Source organism: Eutrema salsugineum, unplaced genomic scaffold (genome assembly GCF_000478725.1).
Source record: "Eutrema salsugineum unplaced genomic scaffold, Eutsalg1_0 scaffold_1, whole genome shotgun sequence".
In the NCBI taxonomy this organism is placed as follows: Eukaryota; Viridiplantae; Streptophyta; class Magnoliopsida; order Brassicales; family Brassicaceae; genus Eutrema; species Eutrema salsugineum.
In genome coordinates, this window is record NW_006256909.1 from 10295243 (window position 1) to 10313393 (window position 18151).

The window sequence follows — 18151 nt, forward strand, 5'->3', positions numbered from 1 at the left end:
AAATAAAAGTCATTTGTACATTTGTATGAATAAATTTTGCCTTCCAAGAAAAGTACGTCGCACTTTTTGGAAAAAAATACCTTGGACAGACTACAATCTCGGTCTTTGTTTTCTATTCAGAGAACCAAATTCCAAATTATTAAAACCCAACAAAATGTAAGGCTACTATTTCAGCTTGATCAACTAAGAGAATCTGAAGCCTTGGACTTGTTCAGACAGAGGACTATGAATCTATTCTGTGTCCACATGATGAATAATACTACAACATCTGTCTTTTACCTTGCTTGAGGTTTTTCAGTGGCTGAGGATTCCGAATCCTGGATCTTCGCTCCCGTGTTTGCCTCTACAGTAGCATTTGCATCTCCACGTGCCCGAGCGAGTCTCTCAGCTTCTTCAATCTTTCTTATAGTTTCCTCTTGTGTTGCAGTCATCATTGTCCCCATCGTTTTCTTTTCTGATTCGAGCTGAACCTCCATTATGGTACCAGCTTGCTTGTCTATCGGTTTGAAGTAGTCTTCAATCTGAGACTCCTGTATTGGTAAAGACACGAAACAAAGTTAGACATGAAAAGCTTTCTGAAACTTGACACGGAAAGAAGTAGAACGAAAGGGATGAAAGCTTTCTGATTTAAGAAAGACACTCTGAAGACTGCTTTTGCTCTTCCCCCCCCCCAAAACTCTATGCTTTAAGAATCGCAAACACCATGAAACTAAAAACATTTTCCCTTCTTTAAATGTTTCGGAACCAAGCGTTTTCCCTTCTTTGAATGTTTCGGAACCAAAAGTACAGTACTTGAAGGACACAAAATCTCAAACATTTTACACTTATTGTAGATACATTATCGATATGACACAGGCGATATACTCAGTGGGGAATAACGTAAATCACTTGCAAACTTTGGACTGAGAATAAAGACAAGAGACTAACCGTATTCTCAATCTGCTTATTCAAATTCCGCATCTCGTCAACCATACGGCGGACTTCAGATAATATAATCTTCTCTGGGAGTCTGTTTATCTCTGCTTTCCTTTGTTGAGCCTGCAAGAACAAAGGTTACCATCATTTTGATCATTTAAATCAGATGAAAAAGGGCAACAATGACCAATCTTGCTAGAAGGTAGAAGTCACAAGTACTGCTGAACAGATAAAATGCCAAATTCTAAATGATTAGGAAACTCTAATGTAAGGAAGATCATATTTCATCAGTCACTTCAGTTTGAAGCCCAATTTTACTGTTTCTAGATACTATTCAATTATCACAACACACAGAAGTACATATCGAAATCAGGAACTGATCAAAACCCATCTTTAGTTTCACAATGAATAAACATAGATAATCGACATAAGAGTTTCTTCAATTTCTCATTTTCACAGTCAAGTAGAAAGGGTTCTTCAAATTTATGCAATCGACTAAAGTCCAATACTAAGAAATTAAGGTTTCATCATCTTATTCTACCATTCATTCTAAGACAATAGATTGAAGCATAGTGAGGGACCAAAAAAAAAAGAAAAAACCTGCTGGATACGCTTTTCGAGTTGCAACCTATAATTCCGAATTCTCCTTTCTTCATACCCAGAGAGTACTCTCACATAGAACATAGCTTTTCTCCCATATTCCAGCAGCTTGTTCATCTTTCCTGCGAGCCACCTGCGAGTTTGTCGAAACGATCAATGAAGAACAAAACATATCACAATCGATTAGTTTTTAATGGATTCTGCAAATTTAAATTTCCGCATATCACAGTCAAAAGATGCAACAAGATGCGTGAAACTAACTAAACTTGGAAATGATTGTTCAAAACCCAGACTTGGCTGAGAAATCCGAAGTACTATCGTTCGTTTAACATGGCGCATCAGTTAATCATAATCGATCAAATGGACAACGAATAACTATTCAAAGCTTCGATACAAACAATCAAACTACCGATCTAACGATTAAACGCCAGAATCTATTGCATCGAAGACTACGAAATGACGGAAATCGCAGGTCCACTCCAAGAAAATCAGAGGGAATCGAGATTAGAGAAGAAGCTGCAAATGTGTAATTATGTAATTAACTTCAAATTAGGTGCTAAGTATTGAATGACAGAGACGTACTCTCTAGTAGAAATCGGAGACAGCGAAGACCGGATTGCGAAAACGGTATAACTTCAAAGTCCTGGCTCTGCAAACGCACAAGTTGAGCGAACGACAAAACCGCAACGAAGAACAAAACTTTGGATTACACTGACAAACTCCGGTTAACTCCGGCTCCGGCGGCAAGATAACACCGTCACCGATCTCTCGCTTGACTTGAAGGATATCCACTGCTTCCGTGTCGTTCCCGTAGTGGGCTCAAAATATGGGCCTTTATAATATGTGGCAAGCTTTTCCGGAACTTGGCCTAGTCCGATTTTAAGTCCTGCCAAAAACTTTTTTATTTGAAAATATTTATTTTATTTCTATACACAAAGCTTCAATATTTGCTACAATAAATTTTTGGACTTAAACTATCTTGAATTTTGTTATAACACATATCATATATGGACTCTTATACCGGCCCATTAGACCCATCAGGGCATTGTACTTAACCTATATTCCCTATGTACTCTATATATACATTCCAGTGATTAATAAAGTTTCGAAGTTTTCACAACACGTTATCAGCACGATAAGACTCTCTGAGCGAAAAACCCTAATAAATCCGGCCACCACCAAAACTCTAAAAGCAAGTCGAAACTTAAAAGACGCATATCTTCCAAACCGTGAGGAACCAGAAGACGATCTACATATCAAATCGAAGCCCTCGACGAGACGAATCTACTGGGGAAAACCGTTTGTCGATCCAACGTCGGACGCGCCCTCACGCACACTTACAGTACACGACGATCAACCGAAAAAAAAAAAACCAAATCCAAGTTTTTCCTTCTTCAACCAGCAGCTTCTCCAGTTTTGGTGATCAATCCTTGGAATTTGTAGCGGCTAACTGAGGTCTATTAGCTCCCAGTTTCATTAGCCTGTCAGAAATCCAAAGGTGGAAAAGGTATCTTCTAAAACTGAGAGCCATAGAACCTGTTGTTTAAACACTTCAAAACCCTATAAAAAAAAAAAAAAAAAAAATCGATCTCTAATTGATTGAAAGTGTTTGATACTCTGATGATTGATTGATAACTTGTTGATTGATTGTTTAAATTACAAGTTTATGCATGTTCAAAGGTTTTAAACTCGTTTTATAAAACCCTAATCTACAAAAACCTAACAACCGTTTTTGGCCATGTTTATGGCATAAACCTATTCGATTTTCTTCATGTTTAATAAGCTTGTTGCAGCTTATTTGATTGTTGATTCTCTTGCTTGAAACACTTGATTGAATAAACTAAAAAAATCAACCCTAAATCCTAAGCTTAATTCACGATTTTGTAATCTTCAAAATCGTAAATCATAATGCTTAAACCCTAGTCCTTTTCACGTGATTTCTTTGTTGTCCTTGTGAAATTATTAAAATCATAGACCATAGATCCTATAGATCTCGAAATCACATCCAAAATATGTTTTCCAAACTGTTAAAACCCTAGATAAAACCCTAATCATATTCGGCTCCCCTAGGGTTCCTCCTAAACCGCCTAAAACCGACTAAACCTGGTTCTCATTAACCGAAATTATATTCGGCTTTAACCGATTAAATCACAGCTATTAAACCGACATCATGTTCGGGGTAACTAAAACCATACCCTTTAAAATTTACTATTTCCGAGAAAGTTCCCTCTAATAGAAAGTTTCCTCATATAAAAACTTTCCTCATATAGAAATTTTCCCGACATAGAAACTTTCCTCATTTAGAAAATTACCCAAATTAGAAACTTTCCAAATTTAGAAACTTTCCTAAAATAGAAATATTCTCAAAATAGAAAGTTTCATCATCAGCATTCAAAATTTTCTCAAAACAATCCCTAACAAAATCAATCTCATGTTTCTGATGTCAAACATTCAGAAATGTGAATTCGAGGCCCTTCACGTCTCCGGGGATAACTACCTCGAGTGGGCCCTAGACATGCGCTTGTTCCTTGCATCGAAAGAACTCGATACGTGTATTACCGACGGTAACACCGCATCCCGTAAGGGACAGTCTCAGGCGATATGTCACATACGCCATCATCTGGCCCCGAGCCTTAAGCAGCAATATCTCACTCTTGAGAATCCACTTGAATTGTGGCAAGCGCTGAAAAAGCGATATGACCATCAGAAAATGGTCCAGTTGCCTCAGGCAGATTTCGACTGGAAGAACCTTCGGTTCCAGGACTACAAATCCGTAGATGATTACAACAACGAACTCTTTCGTATTGTTGCCATCCGGAAACTCTGTGGCGAGGATGTGACAGATAATGATCTCCTCGAGAAAACATTATCCACATTCAGCACAGAGAATGTTGTGCTCCAACAACAATACCGTGCAATGAAACACACATTGTACGAAGACTTGTTGTCCTGTCTTCTCCTCGCTGAGAAGAATAACCAGCTGCTTATGAGGAACAGCGCTATGAGGCCCCCGGGATCGGCTCCTGTCCCAGCTTCTCGTCAAGAGTCCTACCATGTTCAACCCGATAGATCCTCAGATCACCGCCGTGGACGTGGTAATGGACGCGGTAATGGCCGAGGACATGGACGTGGAAGACGTGGACGCGGACATGGTCGTGGCAACCGACCTAACCTCAGTTATGGTCCTGGTCGTGGTCGAGGCATCACCAAGCCGACCCGCCACACACCCCGATCACTCTGCTTGTACCAGATGTGGGATGTTCAACCACCCAACAAAGCAATGTCGCACCCCCAAGATCCACTGCGATCTATACTAGAAGTACGGAAAAGCTCCTGCTGAAGCCAACATGACTCAGCCAGTCGATGCTGCTAACCTGGAAGGTGACGACCTCCTTGATGATGAGAACACCACAAACGAGCAGACCGACCCCATGGACTATGAAACAGCTGATCTCCTCGATTAATTCAATCATCTGAAACTCTGATACAATTTGATTTTGTTCTTTATTTTTTTTTCATTTTGGGATTTGTTTCATTTTTTTTTCCATTTGCCTTTATTCTCAGACACTGCTTTACTTTATGATTTATCACATTTTTTGAATTCCTCAATACTGAATTCTATCTTCTATTCATAATGAAGCACACCAGCAAATGGAAACCATAGTCGTAGATAGTGGATCCAGCCACACTATCTTAAGAAACAAAAGTTACTTCATAAACCTAACCTATCAAACCGCAAATATTAGCACCATCGCGGGTCCCTCAAACCTTATCGAAGGATATGGCCATGCCTATGTGTTGCTATCAAATGGCACACAACTTGAAATACCAGATGCTCTATATTCTCCTAGTTCGAAGAGAAATCTTCTGAGCTTCAAGGATATAAGACAGAATGGTTTCCACATAGAAACCCAAGGTCAAGGGAACAAAGAATCCCTCCTAGTCACTAAAACCGTAGACGGCCATAAACAAATCCTCGAAACCATACCCGCGCTCTCTACTGGACTTTACCATGCTAAAGTCAGTATGATTGAAGCTAATACCACTCTCAAAGGCCGGTTTACTGATTATTCTATTTGGCACGACCGGCTCGGTCATCCCGGTGCAAATATGATGCGTAAACTAATTCAAAACTCTCAAGGGCATACCCTCAAAGAAAACCGAGCTTATCCTCAACACCTCATGTGCACAGCTTGTTCTCAAGGCAAATTGATCACTCGGCCTTCACCAGTTAAAATCTCTAAACAAACACTTCATTTCCTAGAAAGAATCCAGGGCGATATCTGTGGACCTATACATCCATCTTCCGGACCATTCCGGTACTTCATGGTCCTTATAGACGCATCGACCCGTTGGTCATATGTTTGTCTCTTGTCCTCTCGGAACCAAGCCTTCGCTAGGTTCTTGGCCCAAATCATAAAATTGCGGGCCCATTTCCCTGACTTCCCACTAAAGACTATCCGCCTTGACAATGCTGGTGAATTTACCTCACAAGCGTTTAATGACTACTGTATGGCCATGGGGGTAACCGTGGAAAATCTTGTAGCACATGTCCATACTCAAAATGGATTGGCTGAATCATTCATTAAACGCATTCAATGGATAGCCCGACCATTACTCATGAGATCAAAGCTCCCGGCCTCAGCATGAGGACATGCAGTATTACATGCTGCTGAACTCATACGCATCCGGCCATCTAGTGAACACAAATATTCCCCATCCCAACTACTCTCGGGTCATGAGCCAGACATCTCCCATCTCAAAACATTTGGGTGTTCAGTATATGTACCCATTGCTCTACCACATCGAACCAAAATGGGACCTCAAAGAAGGATGAGAATATATGTTGGTTTTGACTCTCCCACCATCATAAGATATCTCGAGCCAACCACTGGAGATCTCTTCAAGGCCAGATATGCGGATTGCCAATTCGATGAATCGGTATATCCCTCTTTAGGTGGTGAGACAAACAAGCTGGTCAAAGATCTTTCATGGAATCAAACATCATTAAATTGGCAAGATCCTCGGACTCTAGAATGTGATTCAGAGATCCAAAAGATTATTCATTATCAAAAGCTAGCTAATCAATTGCCAGATTCCTTTGCTGATCCGACCAAAGTAACCAAATCGTACATCCCAGCTTGTAATGCACCAGTACGAATAGCTGTCCCAACGGGACAGACCCAAGTTGCTACAGAGTCTGCACCACGTCTCAAACGGGGCAGACCTCTCGGTTCCAAAGATAAGAATCCCCGGAAATCAAAGAAAGGTGCAATAACCGAAACCGGGATTCCTGCAATATCAGACATAGCCCCGGCTGAGACTCAATCTAATGAACCCTCAATGGAAGTTCGGGACGCCGAATCTCCAGGTTCAGAAGATAACAATGAGATCTCCATCAATTACAATATGTCCGGAATACAATGGAATCGAAAAGAAGTCGACTTAAATGCACTCTTTGCATACAAAGTAGCACTTGATGTTGCGCTCACGCAAGAGGATCTAGAACCCACGTCAATAACACAGTGTACACATCGAACAGATTGGCTAAAATGGAAAGATGCCATAAACGTGGAGTTAAAGAGTCTCAAACTCAGAAACGTGTTCGGTCCGATCATCGGGACCCCATCACACATCAAGCCAGTGGGCCACAAATGGGTCTTTGTGCGCAAAAGGAACGAACTCGGTGAAGTCGTTCGATACAAAGCACGGCTTGTAGCACAAGGATTCTCACAGAGACCCGGAATCGATTATGAGGAGACTTATTCTCCAGTGGTGGATGCAACAACATTCCGATTCCTCATAAGTCTGGCCATAAGAGAAAATCTCGTTCTGCGGTTAATGGATGTTGTAACCGCATATCTCTATGGGCCCCTGGACAACGAAATATATATGAGACTCCCAGATGGCATTGAACTAAAAGACAAAAATGCATCTCGAGATCAATACTGCATCAGGCTGAACAAATCCTTGTATGGACTGAAACAAAGTGGGCGTATGTGGTACAACCGCCTCAGCGATTACCTCATCAAAGAAGGCTACAAAAATGACCCCATCAGTCCATGCATCTTCATCAAGAAGTACTCAAACAAAGGATTTGTAATCATAGCAGTATACGTGGATGATCTAAACATCCTCGGAACATCTGGTGAGATCTCCCAAACAGTCGACTGCTTAAAAGCAGAATTCGAAATGAAAGACCTAGGCAAAACAAAGTACTGTTTGGGATTACAACTTGAGTACATCAAAGGAGGAATCCTTGTGCATCAATCGGCTTATATCGAAAAGGTACTCAAGCGATTTAATATGGACCAAGCTCACCCATTGACCAGCCCAATGGTAGTTAGAAGCTTAAGTGATGACCCTCTTGGTCCCAAAAAGGATGATGAAGAAATCCTTGGTCCTGAAAAGCCATACCTCAGTGCTGTAGGAGCGTTAATGTACCTGGCTAGTCACACTAGACCAGACATATGTTTCGCCGTGAACCTCCTCGCTCGATATAGTTCATCTCCAACTCAGAGGCACTGGAATGGTATAAAACATCTCCTAAGATACCTTCGAGGTACTCAAGACTTAGGACTCTTCTATACTAACCAAAATAAAGATGGGTTAGTCGGCTTCGCCGATGCAGGATATCTATCAGATCCGAACACTGCCAAGTCTCAAACTGGCTACGTTTTTACGCATGGAGGAACAGCCATCTCTTGGAGATCAATGAAGCAGACACTCACTGCCACTTCATCAAACCATACTGAAATCCTAGCCATTCATGAAGCTAGTAGGGAATGCGTCTGGCTGCGCTCCATGACTCAGCACATCCGCAGAGATTGTGGTATGGACGAAGACACACAGCCCACGGTGATGTATGAAGACAACGCGGCATGCATAGCTCAGCTCAAGGAAGGATATATCAAAGGAGATCGGACGAAGCACATTCTACCGAAGTTCTTCTCAACCTCAGACTGGCAGAAGGACGACACTCTCAGCGTTCAGCAGGTCTGATCCAGTGAGAATTCAGCTGACCTCTTCACCAAATCATTGCCTACTTCAACACACCGGAAGCTCGTCAAACAGATAGGAATGTATAGACTTAGAGATCTGCAGTGATGCTACAATCAGGGGGAGTAATGCGTGTTGTACTCTTTTTCCTTCACCATGGTTTTGTCCCACTGGGTTTTTCCTGGTAAGGTTTTAATGAGGCAACATTCCCCAGCGCATTATCGAGATCCCGATTGAGTAGCTGACCCGGTTCACTCGTCCAAGGGGGAATGTTATAACACATATCATATATGGACTCTTATACCGGCCCATTAGGCCCATCAGGGCATTGTACTTAACCTAGATTCCCTATGTACTCTATATATACATTCCAGTGATTAATAAAGTTTCGAAGTTTTCACAACAAATTTTAGTATATTCAGAATTATTGGAAGACAACAAGTAGTTTTTAATACAGCAAAAACTATGATTATGTTAAATGTATTTTTCATTTTATGAAATAAACAAACGGATGCTTTTTTTTTTGTCAACATACAAACCGATTCTTATAAACTGGCATTTCCACATAACTATACAAATAAATAAAAAAAACTTATATATTTAATTTATTTTTTTGTTAAATGTTAAATTTTATACCAATTTTTAGATTTGCGACAGCGATTACAGAAAAAAACTAAGAAAATGGAAAGATCAGAAACTACATTTATGTTGAAACCCGTTAATGATTCTAACGTCAGCAATCATTGATGCAAGAATATTTTTCTTTGCAAATCATTGTGCTTTGTTTTCTTCGACATATCCGAAATCCATATTCCAAATTAGTTGATCTAAAAATAATTTCCTGGGTATGCATTTGATGATCTGTCATATTAAAACCATAGTTTTTTAGAACTAATCAAAGGCATATTTACCTTCACTCGACTAACGGCTACTAGTGTTAGTAAATAGTAGTGAGTAGTGACTGTGACTGTAAGCTTGAAGAGTTTTTTTTTTTTTGTCACAAACTTGAAGAGTTTTCTTATCCATATTTTTAAGCTCACTGCTCAGAGTCAAAATCACAGTATTGACGAAAGTAACCCTGGAAAGAGAGCATTATTACAAGGAAGAAAATACTCCTTTCCTCTTAACGGCTAGTTTTGTGAAGGATCGATCTTTTTCATCTTGTCTGAGCTTAGACAGATCCGACCAAATTAGACACTACTCTCTCTCCTTTCTCTCTTTCTCTCTCAGTGAATCTTTCTCATTTCTGATCAATCTTAGTGTTAATGGAACAATTCGAGCACATGATAGTGGAGGAGTTTAACGAAGAGGATTTCTACGAGACGATAGAAGCACCCAAGTTTGTAGACCTTACCGCACCAGATCATCGCCCAGAAGGCGATGATCGTTACTGGTTTTGTTCCAGAGTTGGTCAGAATCTCATTCACTCTCTTTGACATCAATTTTGTTTTTTCTTTTTTTTTTCTTTTTGAAATTTGAATCAATGTTCCATAGATCTGGGAAACAACACATTAATTTCTGATGATCCTGGGGTTATTATAGTAATTTGATCTGAAAATTGCTAAATTAGGGTTTCTTAGTGAAGATTTCGCTTAAATTAGCTTGTGTTTTTGATCCCTTTTGGTTTCCTGGTGAAAATGTGTATGCAGGATGTGATCAGAAGCATGAAGAATTTATGGATTCGGAAGCAATCTACCAAAAATTCGTTCTTCGGGTTAGCTGAAAAATTCAAACTTTTTTTGTTCTCTGTTCTTTCTTGATTTGATTTCGTTTAAATATATTAGTCAAACTTAAGACTTTTGATGTTGATCAACGATTACTAGGTCATGGCAGCTAGGAGTCCAAGTGTTCGTCTTCGTAAAGCTCTTTACAGAAAGGATTTCAGGTAATGAAACTCAAACAATGAGAAAAAAAAAATGTGTTTTTAACTTAGAGAGATCAATCACTGTAATGTGTGTTTAACATTACATTATTCTACATACTTTGGTTATTCACAGTGTTGATCCTAAATGCCCCAACACGGTTCCTGCAAAGCCTTCGAGATCACGCGTTTCTAGATTGGCCATGATCTCATCAATCCCTCACAAGGCTAATAATGGTAATATGAGGCCAAAAGAAGTAAAAGCAATTTCCACAAACAAGAATGCAACTCCAAAGGCAAAAGTTAGAGGAAAGGAGCCATCATCAGTGATCTCATCAGTTCCTCGGAAGGCATTGACTGAGCGCAAGAAGCAAATGCAGAGTCCAGCAGCTTTTAGGAGTGTGCAGAATCCAAGAGCTGCAATAACTAAACTGTCGCAAAACAGAGTTGTTGCAAAGGCTTTGGTGTTTCATTCTCCAAAGAAGTTGGTGAAACTGAAGAGATCTGTGGAGCTTAGTTCCTCTGTGAAGAAGTTGTGTAATGGGATGAGGAAGCTTGATATTGAGAACAAAAGAAATGGCTTGAGGGTTAATGATAAGGCAGGGAGTTCAGTCCCATCTAAAAGACCACTAAAGACACGAGAAGTGAAGAGCCGAGTGTTTGATTCTGTGCGGTCGCAGCAGAAACAGATCGATGAAAAGGCCAAAGGTTCTGGTACTTTGAAAAAGAGGGTCAAGGAAAAGGAAGAGCCTGTGATTTGCTTTGATCCTTCACAATCTCACGAAGCTAAGGCTAAGGAACTTGAGAATCAATCTTTGTGCTGCGCAAGTAGTGATAAAACTAGTGGAGATGAAGAGTTCTTGGTCGAAAACAAATCTGAAAAAACTTCAGACGCATTGAAGACTAACATGGGAGATCAACTCCAGGCCAGAGAAGATCCTGCTGTAGTAAAGGAGAGTGGACTGGATACATCGAAGCAATGTCAAGTTGCAGAGATTGAAGACAAGGAAAATGCAGTACCTTTGGAGTGTGAGGAGAAAAAGAATGCTACTATTTCAACGGATGTCGAAAGAGAAGACATATCTGTAACAAAGGAGAGTGGACAGGACAAAGCAAAGCAATATGAGACTACGGAGAATGCATTAGCATCGGAGTGTGACGACAAAGAAAATGCTACTGATGCAGCGGATGTTGATGAAGAGAGCGATGATAAGGAAAATTCTTCAGCCTTGGACAATAACAGGTGAGCAAAATGTTGTTTCATTGCTTTACATTGGATTTTATTTTCACACCACCTCACCAGATACACTTGTTTTGTCTGAATCTTGCAGGAAAGTCGACCAATCCACCTACCCTTTGTTGAAAAATAAAATCTTTGGCAAGAAAGAAACTTGCAAAACGACTCAAAAGGTAGCTAGGCTTATTCTGTATACTTTTTCTGATGAGATCCTCTATATGTGCTCATGTACTTTCTACTGAACCAGGCGATGACAATAGCCGATAAGTGTTTCAATGGCAAGACTGTGTCGGCTAATACCCGTGTCAAGTATACAAAACCTAAGCTCACGAATCCAAAGCCTTTTCGACTAAGAACCGATGTATGATGTGCAATACAACCCACCAAAAAAATTGTTCTCTAATATGCATTTCTTTTCTTTCTTGTTTCTGATGGAGGAATACTTCATGTTTTCAGGAAAGAAGAATACTCAAGGAAGCAAACACGGAGAAGAAACAACAGTGTGCTCTTTCCAAAGAAGAAGAAACTACAACGATTCTTGGGTTCCATGGTGAAAACTTGGGTCCAAAACATCAGCCAAATAGAGTAAGTTCAAAGAAGAAAGTGGCAAGCAAAAGAACTGAAACCATGGAGGAAGCCTCGCGGATTAAGGGAATCATAAACAAACCTTCTGTTTGTGATGTTGCTTCAGGGGAGAAAAGACCTGCAACTGTCCCAAAGGGACCAAACTTCCATAGCATTCATGTCCCAAAGAGCTGTACAAAGAGAGTGGCATCACAATTCTAAGATTGTTTTTCTTTTTCTTTTAGTTGCTTTAATTCACACGAGAGCTTGTAATTGTGGTTGATCTTTGAAAAAGTAACAGAATTGAGATTGTTTTGGCGTGTATAAACCACTTGCTCAATTTTTTTTTTCAGATTGATCAATACAGAAACAAGATGATGTTTCTTTGATGCTCATGACTAAAGCTTTATGATACTGGATGAGTTCCCTCGCATCTCGGTTTTTTAATCTCTTGCCATCGTTAGTATAGTGACCTCAGAGATATTCTCAATCCAAGAAGGATCTTCTTGTGTGCTTGTAGTTATTGAGGTCTGAGGAAAACTTGAGAGTTGACGTCTGTTTAAAGAACTTCGAGTCTTGCGCATCCTATCACGAGCAACTCCATCAGTGAAGATGGAAGCATCACCAAACTTTTGCAATTAGTGACAACCAAATACTCGAGATTCCTTTTTTCAGATCCTGACAAATGCAACTGAGAGTGAACATAAGAAGCAAAAAATGATTGTTGTTTGCAGTTGAAGCATGATGTAAATTTGAACACGTACAGAGGTTTACTGAGAGACATCTTAACCAAACTTTTTTCTTTTCCGAACTTACTCATCAATTGAATAACATGATCATGTCATTAAATCTAATGAATCACCCTTCATCTTCACCATCTGGCTTTGACCAAATTATTAACCAAGCTACTTAGGATCCGGATTTGAAAATTGTTTAAATAAACCAAACCAATTTCTCAAATTTAACCAAACCGAACTGAATCTAAGACTTGACAAAAAGATAGTATTAGCTCGTACGATTACACCAAACGAACCTTAATCAATCGGTTCAGTGTTTGAATTAAACCGGTTTAACTTAACCAGATTCTTTTGATCACGCTTAAACCGAAGTAAGCTAAGATCAAACCCAAACTCGACTTGATCAAAGCTCTAATGATCATATCAACTTAACTAAAGACATGATTAAACTTCTCTTGATAACATGCAAATGATTTTTGACTTTGTAATTAAACTCAAGCTCTTTTAATCCTTTAAACTTAAGACTACCCTCATAACAACCTCAAGAGTACACAGTTTGATTAGAATATCAGACTTTGATCAAGGAACAAGGGCATGACTGTTTAAATTTTCGGAATCAATAGAAAAATAGGCAGTTCTCAATTAATACCACTAAAAGTTTTCGTTCCTAGCATATTATTACTAGTTTTTGTTTTTTCCAAAACAACCACAAACATTGATTTTTCCACAAATATCACAAAACTAAAACTAAACTTTTAACCTAAAAACTTAATTATAAACCCTCAAAATTAAACCCGAATACAAGATACTAAATCTAATGTCAAATATTTAAATAATAAACTCTTACTCATTTATTTAGTGGTTGTGGTGTTTGTGAAAAGAAACCATTAATTGGTAGTTTTAGAAAACAAAACTAGTGATGGTATGTTTGGAGCAAAAACTTATATTTCAAGGTATTAGTCTAGAAAAACATAATGAAGAATGTTTTGGATATCATTCACAGAGACGATAACAAAGTATATATAACCCAACAAAGTATATCTACTTTCTTAACTAAGAAAATCATATGAGAGATATACAGTGCTGATAACCAAAATGATTGACGACTCGAACCTAATTACAACAAGCCTTTGAAAATTTTCATATCAAGATGAACATCCAGAACATGTATACTCCATGTTGAAGGAGGGTATTAGAAAATCATATATACAATCAAATACCGTATATTTTGGGATCATATAATGGATTTAATAAGCACGGAGTTCCTCTTTTCTAATATAAACCTCCTGAATTCGACACTCACTAAACTGGATCTAAAGGGATAGCCTTGCAAACAAACAAATTGTTTCAGGATTTGTGGATTTAATGAGATTCCAAGGGTTGTAGAAGACCCTTGATGAATTGGTTTTCAAATCAACTAAGGATATGACACATCAAAGATGAATCGAAAGGCCTTGAAGGATATAACACACCAACAAGAAGAGTTTGATCTTACTTAGAAAAGATTTAATTTTGATAAAAAGATAAGATAGATTCTAAAGAGAGTTTACAAGAGAATATAAAGAGAAAAACAGACAAGTCTACAAAGCATTAAAGTGTCTACGAACTAGTTCTTTGAAAGCTGGCCAAGTTTGAATTCAAACACTCTTCACACGCTCCTCTTCTTATTCACTTGGGCTCGGCTGAATAGGTTTAGATGTGGGTGATCTAAGCTATGCCTCATTAAAAAACCTATCTCAAAAAAAACCCATTGGGACAAAACTTGAGATAGGGAAAAAGAGTACATAGCTGGATCTCAAGTCCATTAGCCTTTTCGGACTTGGATCACAACTAGTGTGGTACAATAGTATAGTTGTACCAATCTCTTTTCCCTTTTGTTCCATAAGCACTCTTTTGCTTAAGTATATCTCCAACAGTTTCCTTGAGCCTCTTGGTCTTTGCTCGGGTCATAAGACCATTTGAAATGAGCAAACGGTCTTCTTGTTCCATTCCTTGCTTTTTGTCTTTGCTCCTTAGCTCCTTAACTTATTGTGGCTCTTCTTCAGGTTCAAGCTCCTTGCTGATGCTATCCAAGATCATATCATTTTCCATCGGCGTTCTTCTTATTTTCACCATCGTTGTCGTTTGATTCATGTTTACCGGAATTGTTGGAGACATCAAGGAATATGTTACTAATGCAGCGGGATAGTGCCATTGTCAATAAGGACATGATTGTTCTTAGATGTTCTTAGAGTAATATATACTAGCACCCAAGCTGTTTAAACTAAAGTAATACGGCAAAAACATACACCAATAGTATATCATCATATAGATCAAAACATGCTTATTACTCATTGTCCCAACCTTTTCATGAACATGGGGATGCGGATGAGCCATTAAAGCTAGAGCTTGAATGGCACCAGTATAAGTTGGTGCAAGCTGTCGTAATAATCTTACAACAGGTAACAGACAAGCCAGAAGATCCAATACGGCGGTATTGAGTTCCCTAAGAGTGTAGTAGGAGATATTCATTTCGTGTAAATCATTTTGCTTCAAGAAATAGGAATTACCAGTTATAGATATAATTAAATGGTACATCAAAGGGTTACTTACAAAATTGAAGTTGTCACGCATCTCCGGGATTCTATGCGTAGTAAGAACTAATGTCACTCTAATTCAGCCAATCACTAGCTCGATAAATTTATGGTTTAAGAGGAATGAGGGTTCCTATTGTTTTATATAATCATGTTTTGAATGTTATGGCCCAAAAGAACCGACCTTTTTGCCAAGGTTTCGTATTAGAATCACTTAACTGAACAAGTTGTCCATTTGGCATTTTCGATTATTTTCCCCGGTTTTGTAGTTGTTTGCAATGCTGATTTAAGTGTCAATTGGATTGGTATTACTTCTAATTAACTTATTAGTTCCTGTAAACAAAAAATCTGACACTAATCTTCCAGCATGTCAAAACTTATGCACATGTTACTTAAAAAAACAATGAATAAATTACATGTATGATTTTTATATAAAAAAAACAACTTGTGTAACTCAATGGGATGAGGTGAAAGCCCTTTTAATCCACTGATTGATTAAAAGGTTTATTAATAATATTATACCAAGAGATTTGGATTTCTCCCAAATAATGTAATTTCTGCAGATTAATGAAAGCAAATTTATAAAGAAATCTTATGCACGTAGATTTGTTCATCATGATCGTGGATCCTTGTGGAATGAATAACATTATCCATTATAGAATTGTTTTTTAGTAGTTCTCTCTAAAAAATTTCTGTGTTAAGAAAATTAATAGGTTGATGAATGAGCAACATAGAGGTCAGATGCATTTATTATATATAATGTTGTATGGATAATATTAAAATTGCTTACGTAGATGTAAAATTAATGATATATATGATTTTAGGTGACATCAGCATCTGAATGGAGGATATCTGTCTTTTCATCTAATTAATAAATTATAAATTTTAAAATAAAAAAAATTAAAAACTAATTAATACCACTACTTCTAACTTAACTATTATATTTAATGTTTATTTCATATGTATTTATGTTCATAACTATTAAGTTACATTAATATTAAGGCTTTTCAAATTCTTAATAAAAATAAATAAATAACATTTCTAACTTTTTACAGTTCTAACTTTTTGGTATTTGTCTAAAATTTTTAAATATTTTTTTATATTAATTTGATACTTTTCTTCCATCTTATCCTCATTATAAACACTTTTTTTGAAGCTTGTTGTATGAAAAAATATGAAGATGTAGCGTTATCTTCATTCAAAGATTTGGCGATTTTTATGGGTCAAATATAATATTATTATAGCTGCATTTTATTGTGAAATATAAAATATGAGGTGGTTCTTGCAGAATCAAGACAATTGTACATGTCATAAATTTGAGAACATTAAAAATCAGAAGTAATTATATATTTTCAAGCAATTCAACCAAAAAATATGACTTTTATCTACGTCTTTTTTACTCATATAATGTTTATGATTTCTAGAATAGTAGAATAATTTTCTTAATTACCATACTTCCAATCTTTAAAAAAAAGTTATTTGTTTTACAAAGAATTTATTTTTAAAAAACTTAATACTAAACAGTCAAACAAATTACCATATTCTTATAATTAACTATATATATATATATATCAACACATATATATTTTTAAAAATATTATGTGAAACAAAACCTGCGCGTATGCGCGGATACAAGTCTAATATCTTAAATACACACCATTATGGACTTCTTTGTGTGTGTAATTTAGTAGTTTACCTTGGACTTCTTTGTGTGTGTAATATCTTAAATACATACCATTAGTTTATATTACTATGTATATTAGGAAATCAATATCTCCTCTTTTTTCACTGTAAATGTTGATTCTCCTATATAACATTTTGTGATCATAGACATAGGAATCTAGAAAAAAAATTGTAAAAACATCAAAATGATTTTTTAATGTCTTTTATGAAGAAAATCCAACAGATTTGTCTTTTTTTTGGGTTAAAGATCCAATGACACAAAACTTACTCTTGAACAAAATTTGTATATTACCGTATTAAACAATGTATCATGTTGTAATGTTTTCCCATTGTTATTACCGATTACGTATAAGATTTGTCAATGGAAGATAGAAAGATTCAGACATCCCTTTTTGCAACCAATGACTTTTCTTTTTGTTATGACATGAATTAATACAAATAAATTGCGGTTTGGAAAATGGTAGGGGCAGTTGAAAAAGACAGTCATGTGAATGTCACTTTCTTTTTAGCTGTCCTCTTGGGTCGGGCTTATCCTATTCCCTACCATATTCACTACCCTCTTTCATTTTCTTACATTCTCAAATTCAACAATTTTGAATTTTCTCACTTTTCATAAAAATTTAAATTCTATTCATGTATTCTTTCTATAAAACAAAAAGATAAATAGGAGTATAATTTACATAGAAATGAAAATTAATTATTCTATAGAAAATTCCAAGATCAGGACCCTCTTGTCCCCTACAAATATGCGATTCTTATTACCAATTACACCGCTTGCAATTTTAGCTTTTTCCTATACTAACTGACATACATCGTTATCATCGACTAACAAGGAGAGATATACCGTTAATATTGTGTTACTGTTATCGGGACAATATTTATGTCATATGACTATGAAATTAAGAAAGTAATTATGGTCTGTGACAATTTGGATGGATAATATGAATATACGGTATACCATATACAAAGTCACATCTTCCAC

The 18151-nt window shown here is 37.3% G+C and overlaps 2 protein-coding genes across 3 annotated transcripts; one reads left to right on the plus strand and one right to left on the minus strand.

Annotated features, from left to right (window-relative positions):
- Positions 1 to 30: 30 nt before the first annotated feature.
- Positions 31 to 2362, minus strand: LOC18030693. 2 transcript variants are annotated; one of them, XM_006414221.2, is made up of 4 exons: positions 2098 to 2362; positions 1516 to 1648; positions 928 to 1038; positions 31 to 530 (listed from the first exon to the last, which is right to left on the minus strand). In XM_006414221.2, the coding sequence occupies exons 2-4, from the start codon at positions 1630 to 1632 to the stop codon at positions 276 to 278; spliced, it is 483 nt and encodes a 160-aa protein (XP_006414284.1). In that variant the 5' UTR covers positions 1633 to 1648; positions 2098 to 2362; the 3' UTR covers positions 31 to 275. The 2 variants fall into 2 exon arrangements, with proteins under 2 accessions (XP_006414284.1, XP_024005376.1); XM_024149608.1 differs by lacking the exon at positions 2098 to 2362 and adding an exon at positions 1782 to 2009 and having other exon boundaries at positions 116 to 530.
- A 7364-nt stretch (positions 2363 to 9726) lies between these two features.
- LOC18030692 lies at positions 9727 to 12562 on the plus strand. The gene is made up of 7 exons (XM_006414223.2): positions 9727 to 9924; positions 10164 to 10228; positions 10338 to 10399; positions 10512 to 11618; positions 11707 to 11785; positions 11860 to 11973; positions 12069 to 12562. Exons 1-7 carry the CDS (start codon positions 9780 to 9782, stop codon positions 12396 to 12398), a joined length of 1902 nt encoding a protein of 633 aa, XP_006414286.1. The 5' UTR covers positions 9727 to 9779; the 3' UTR covers positions 12399 to 12562.
- The last annotated feature ends 5589 nt before the right edge of the window (positions 12563 to 18151 follow it).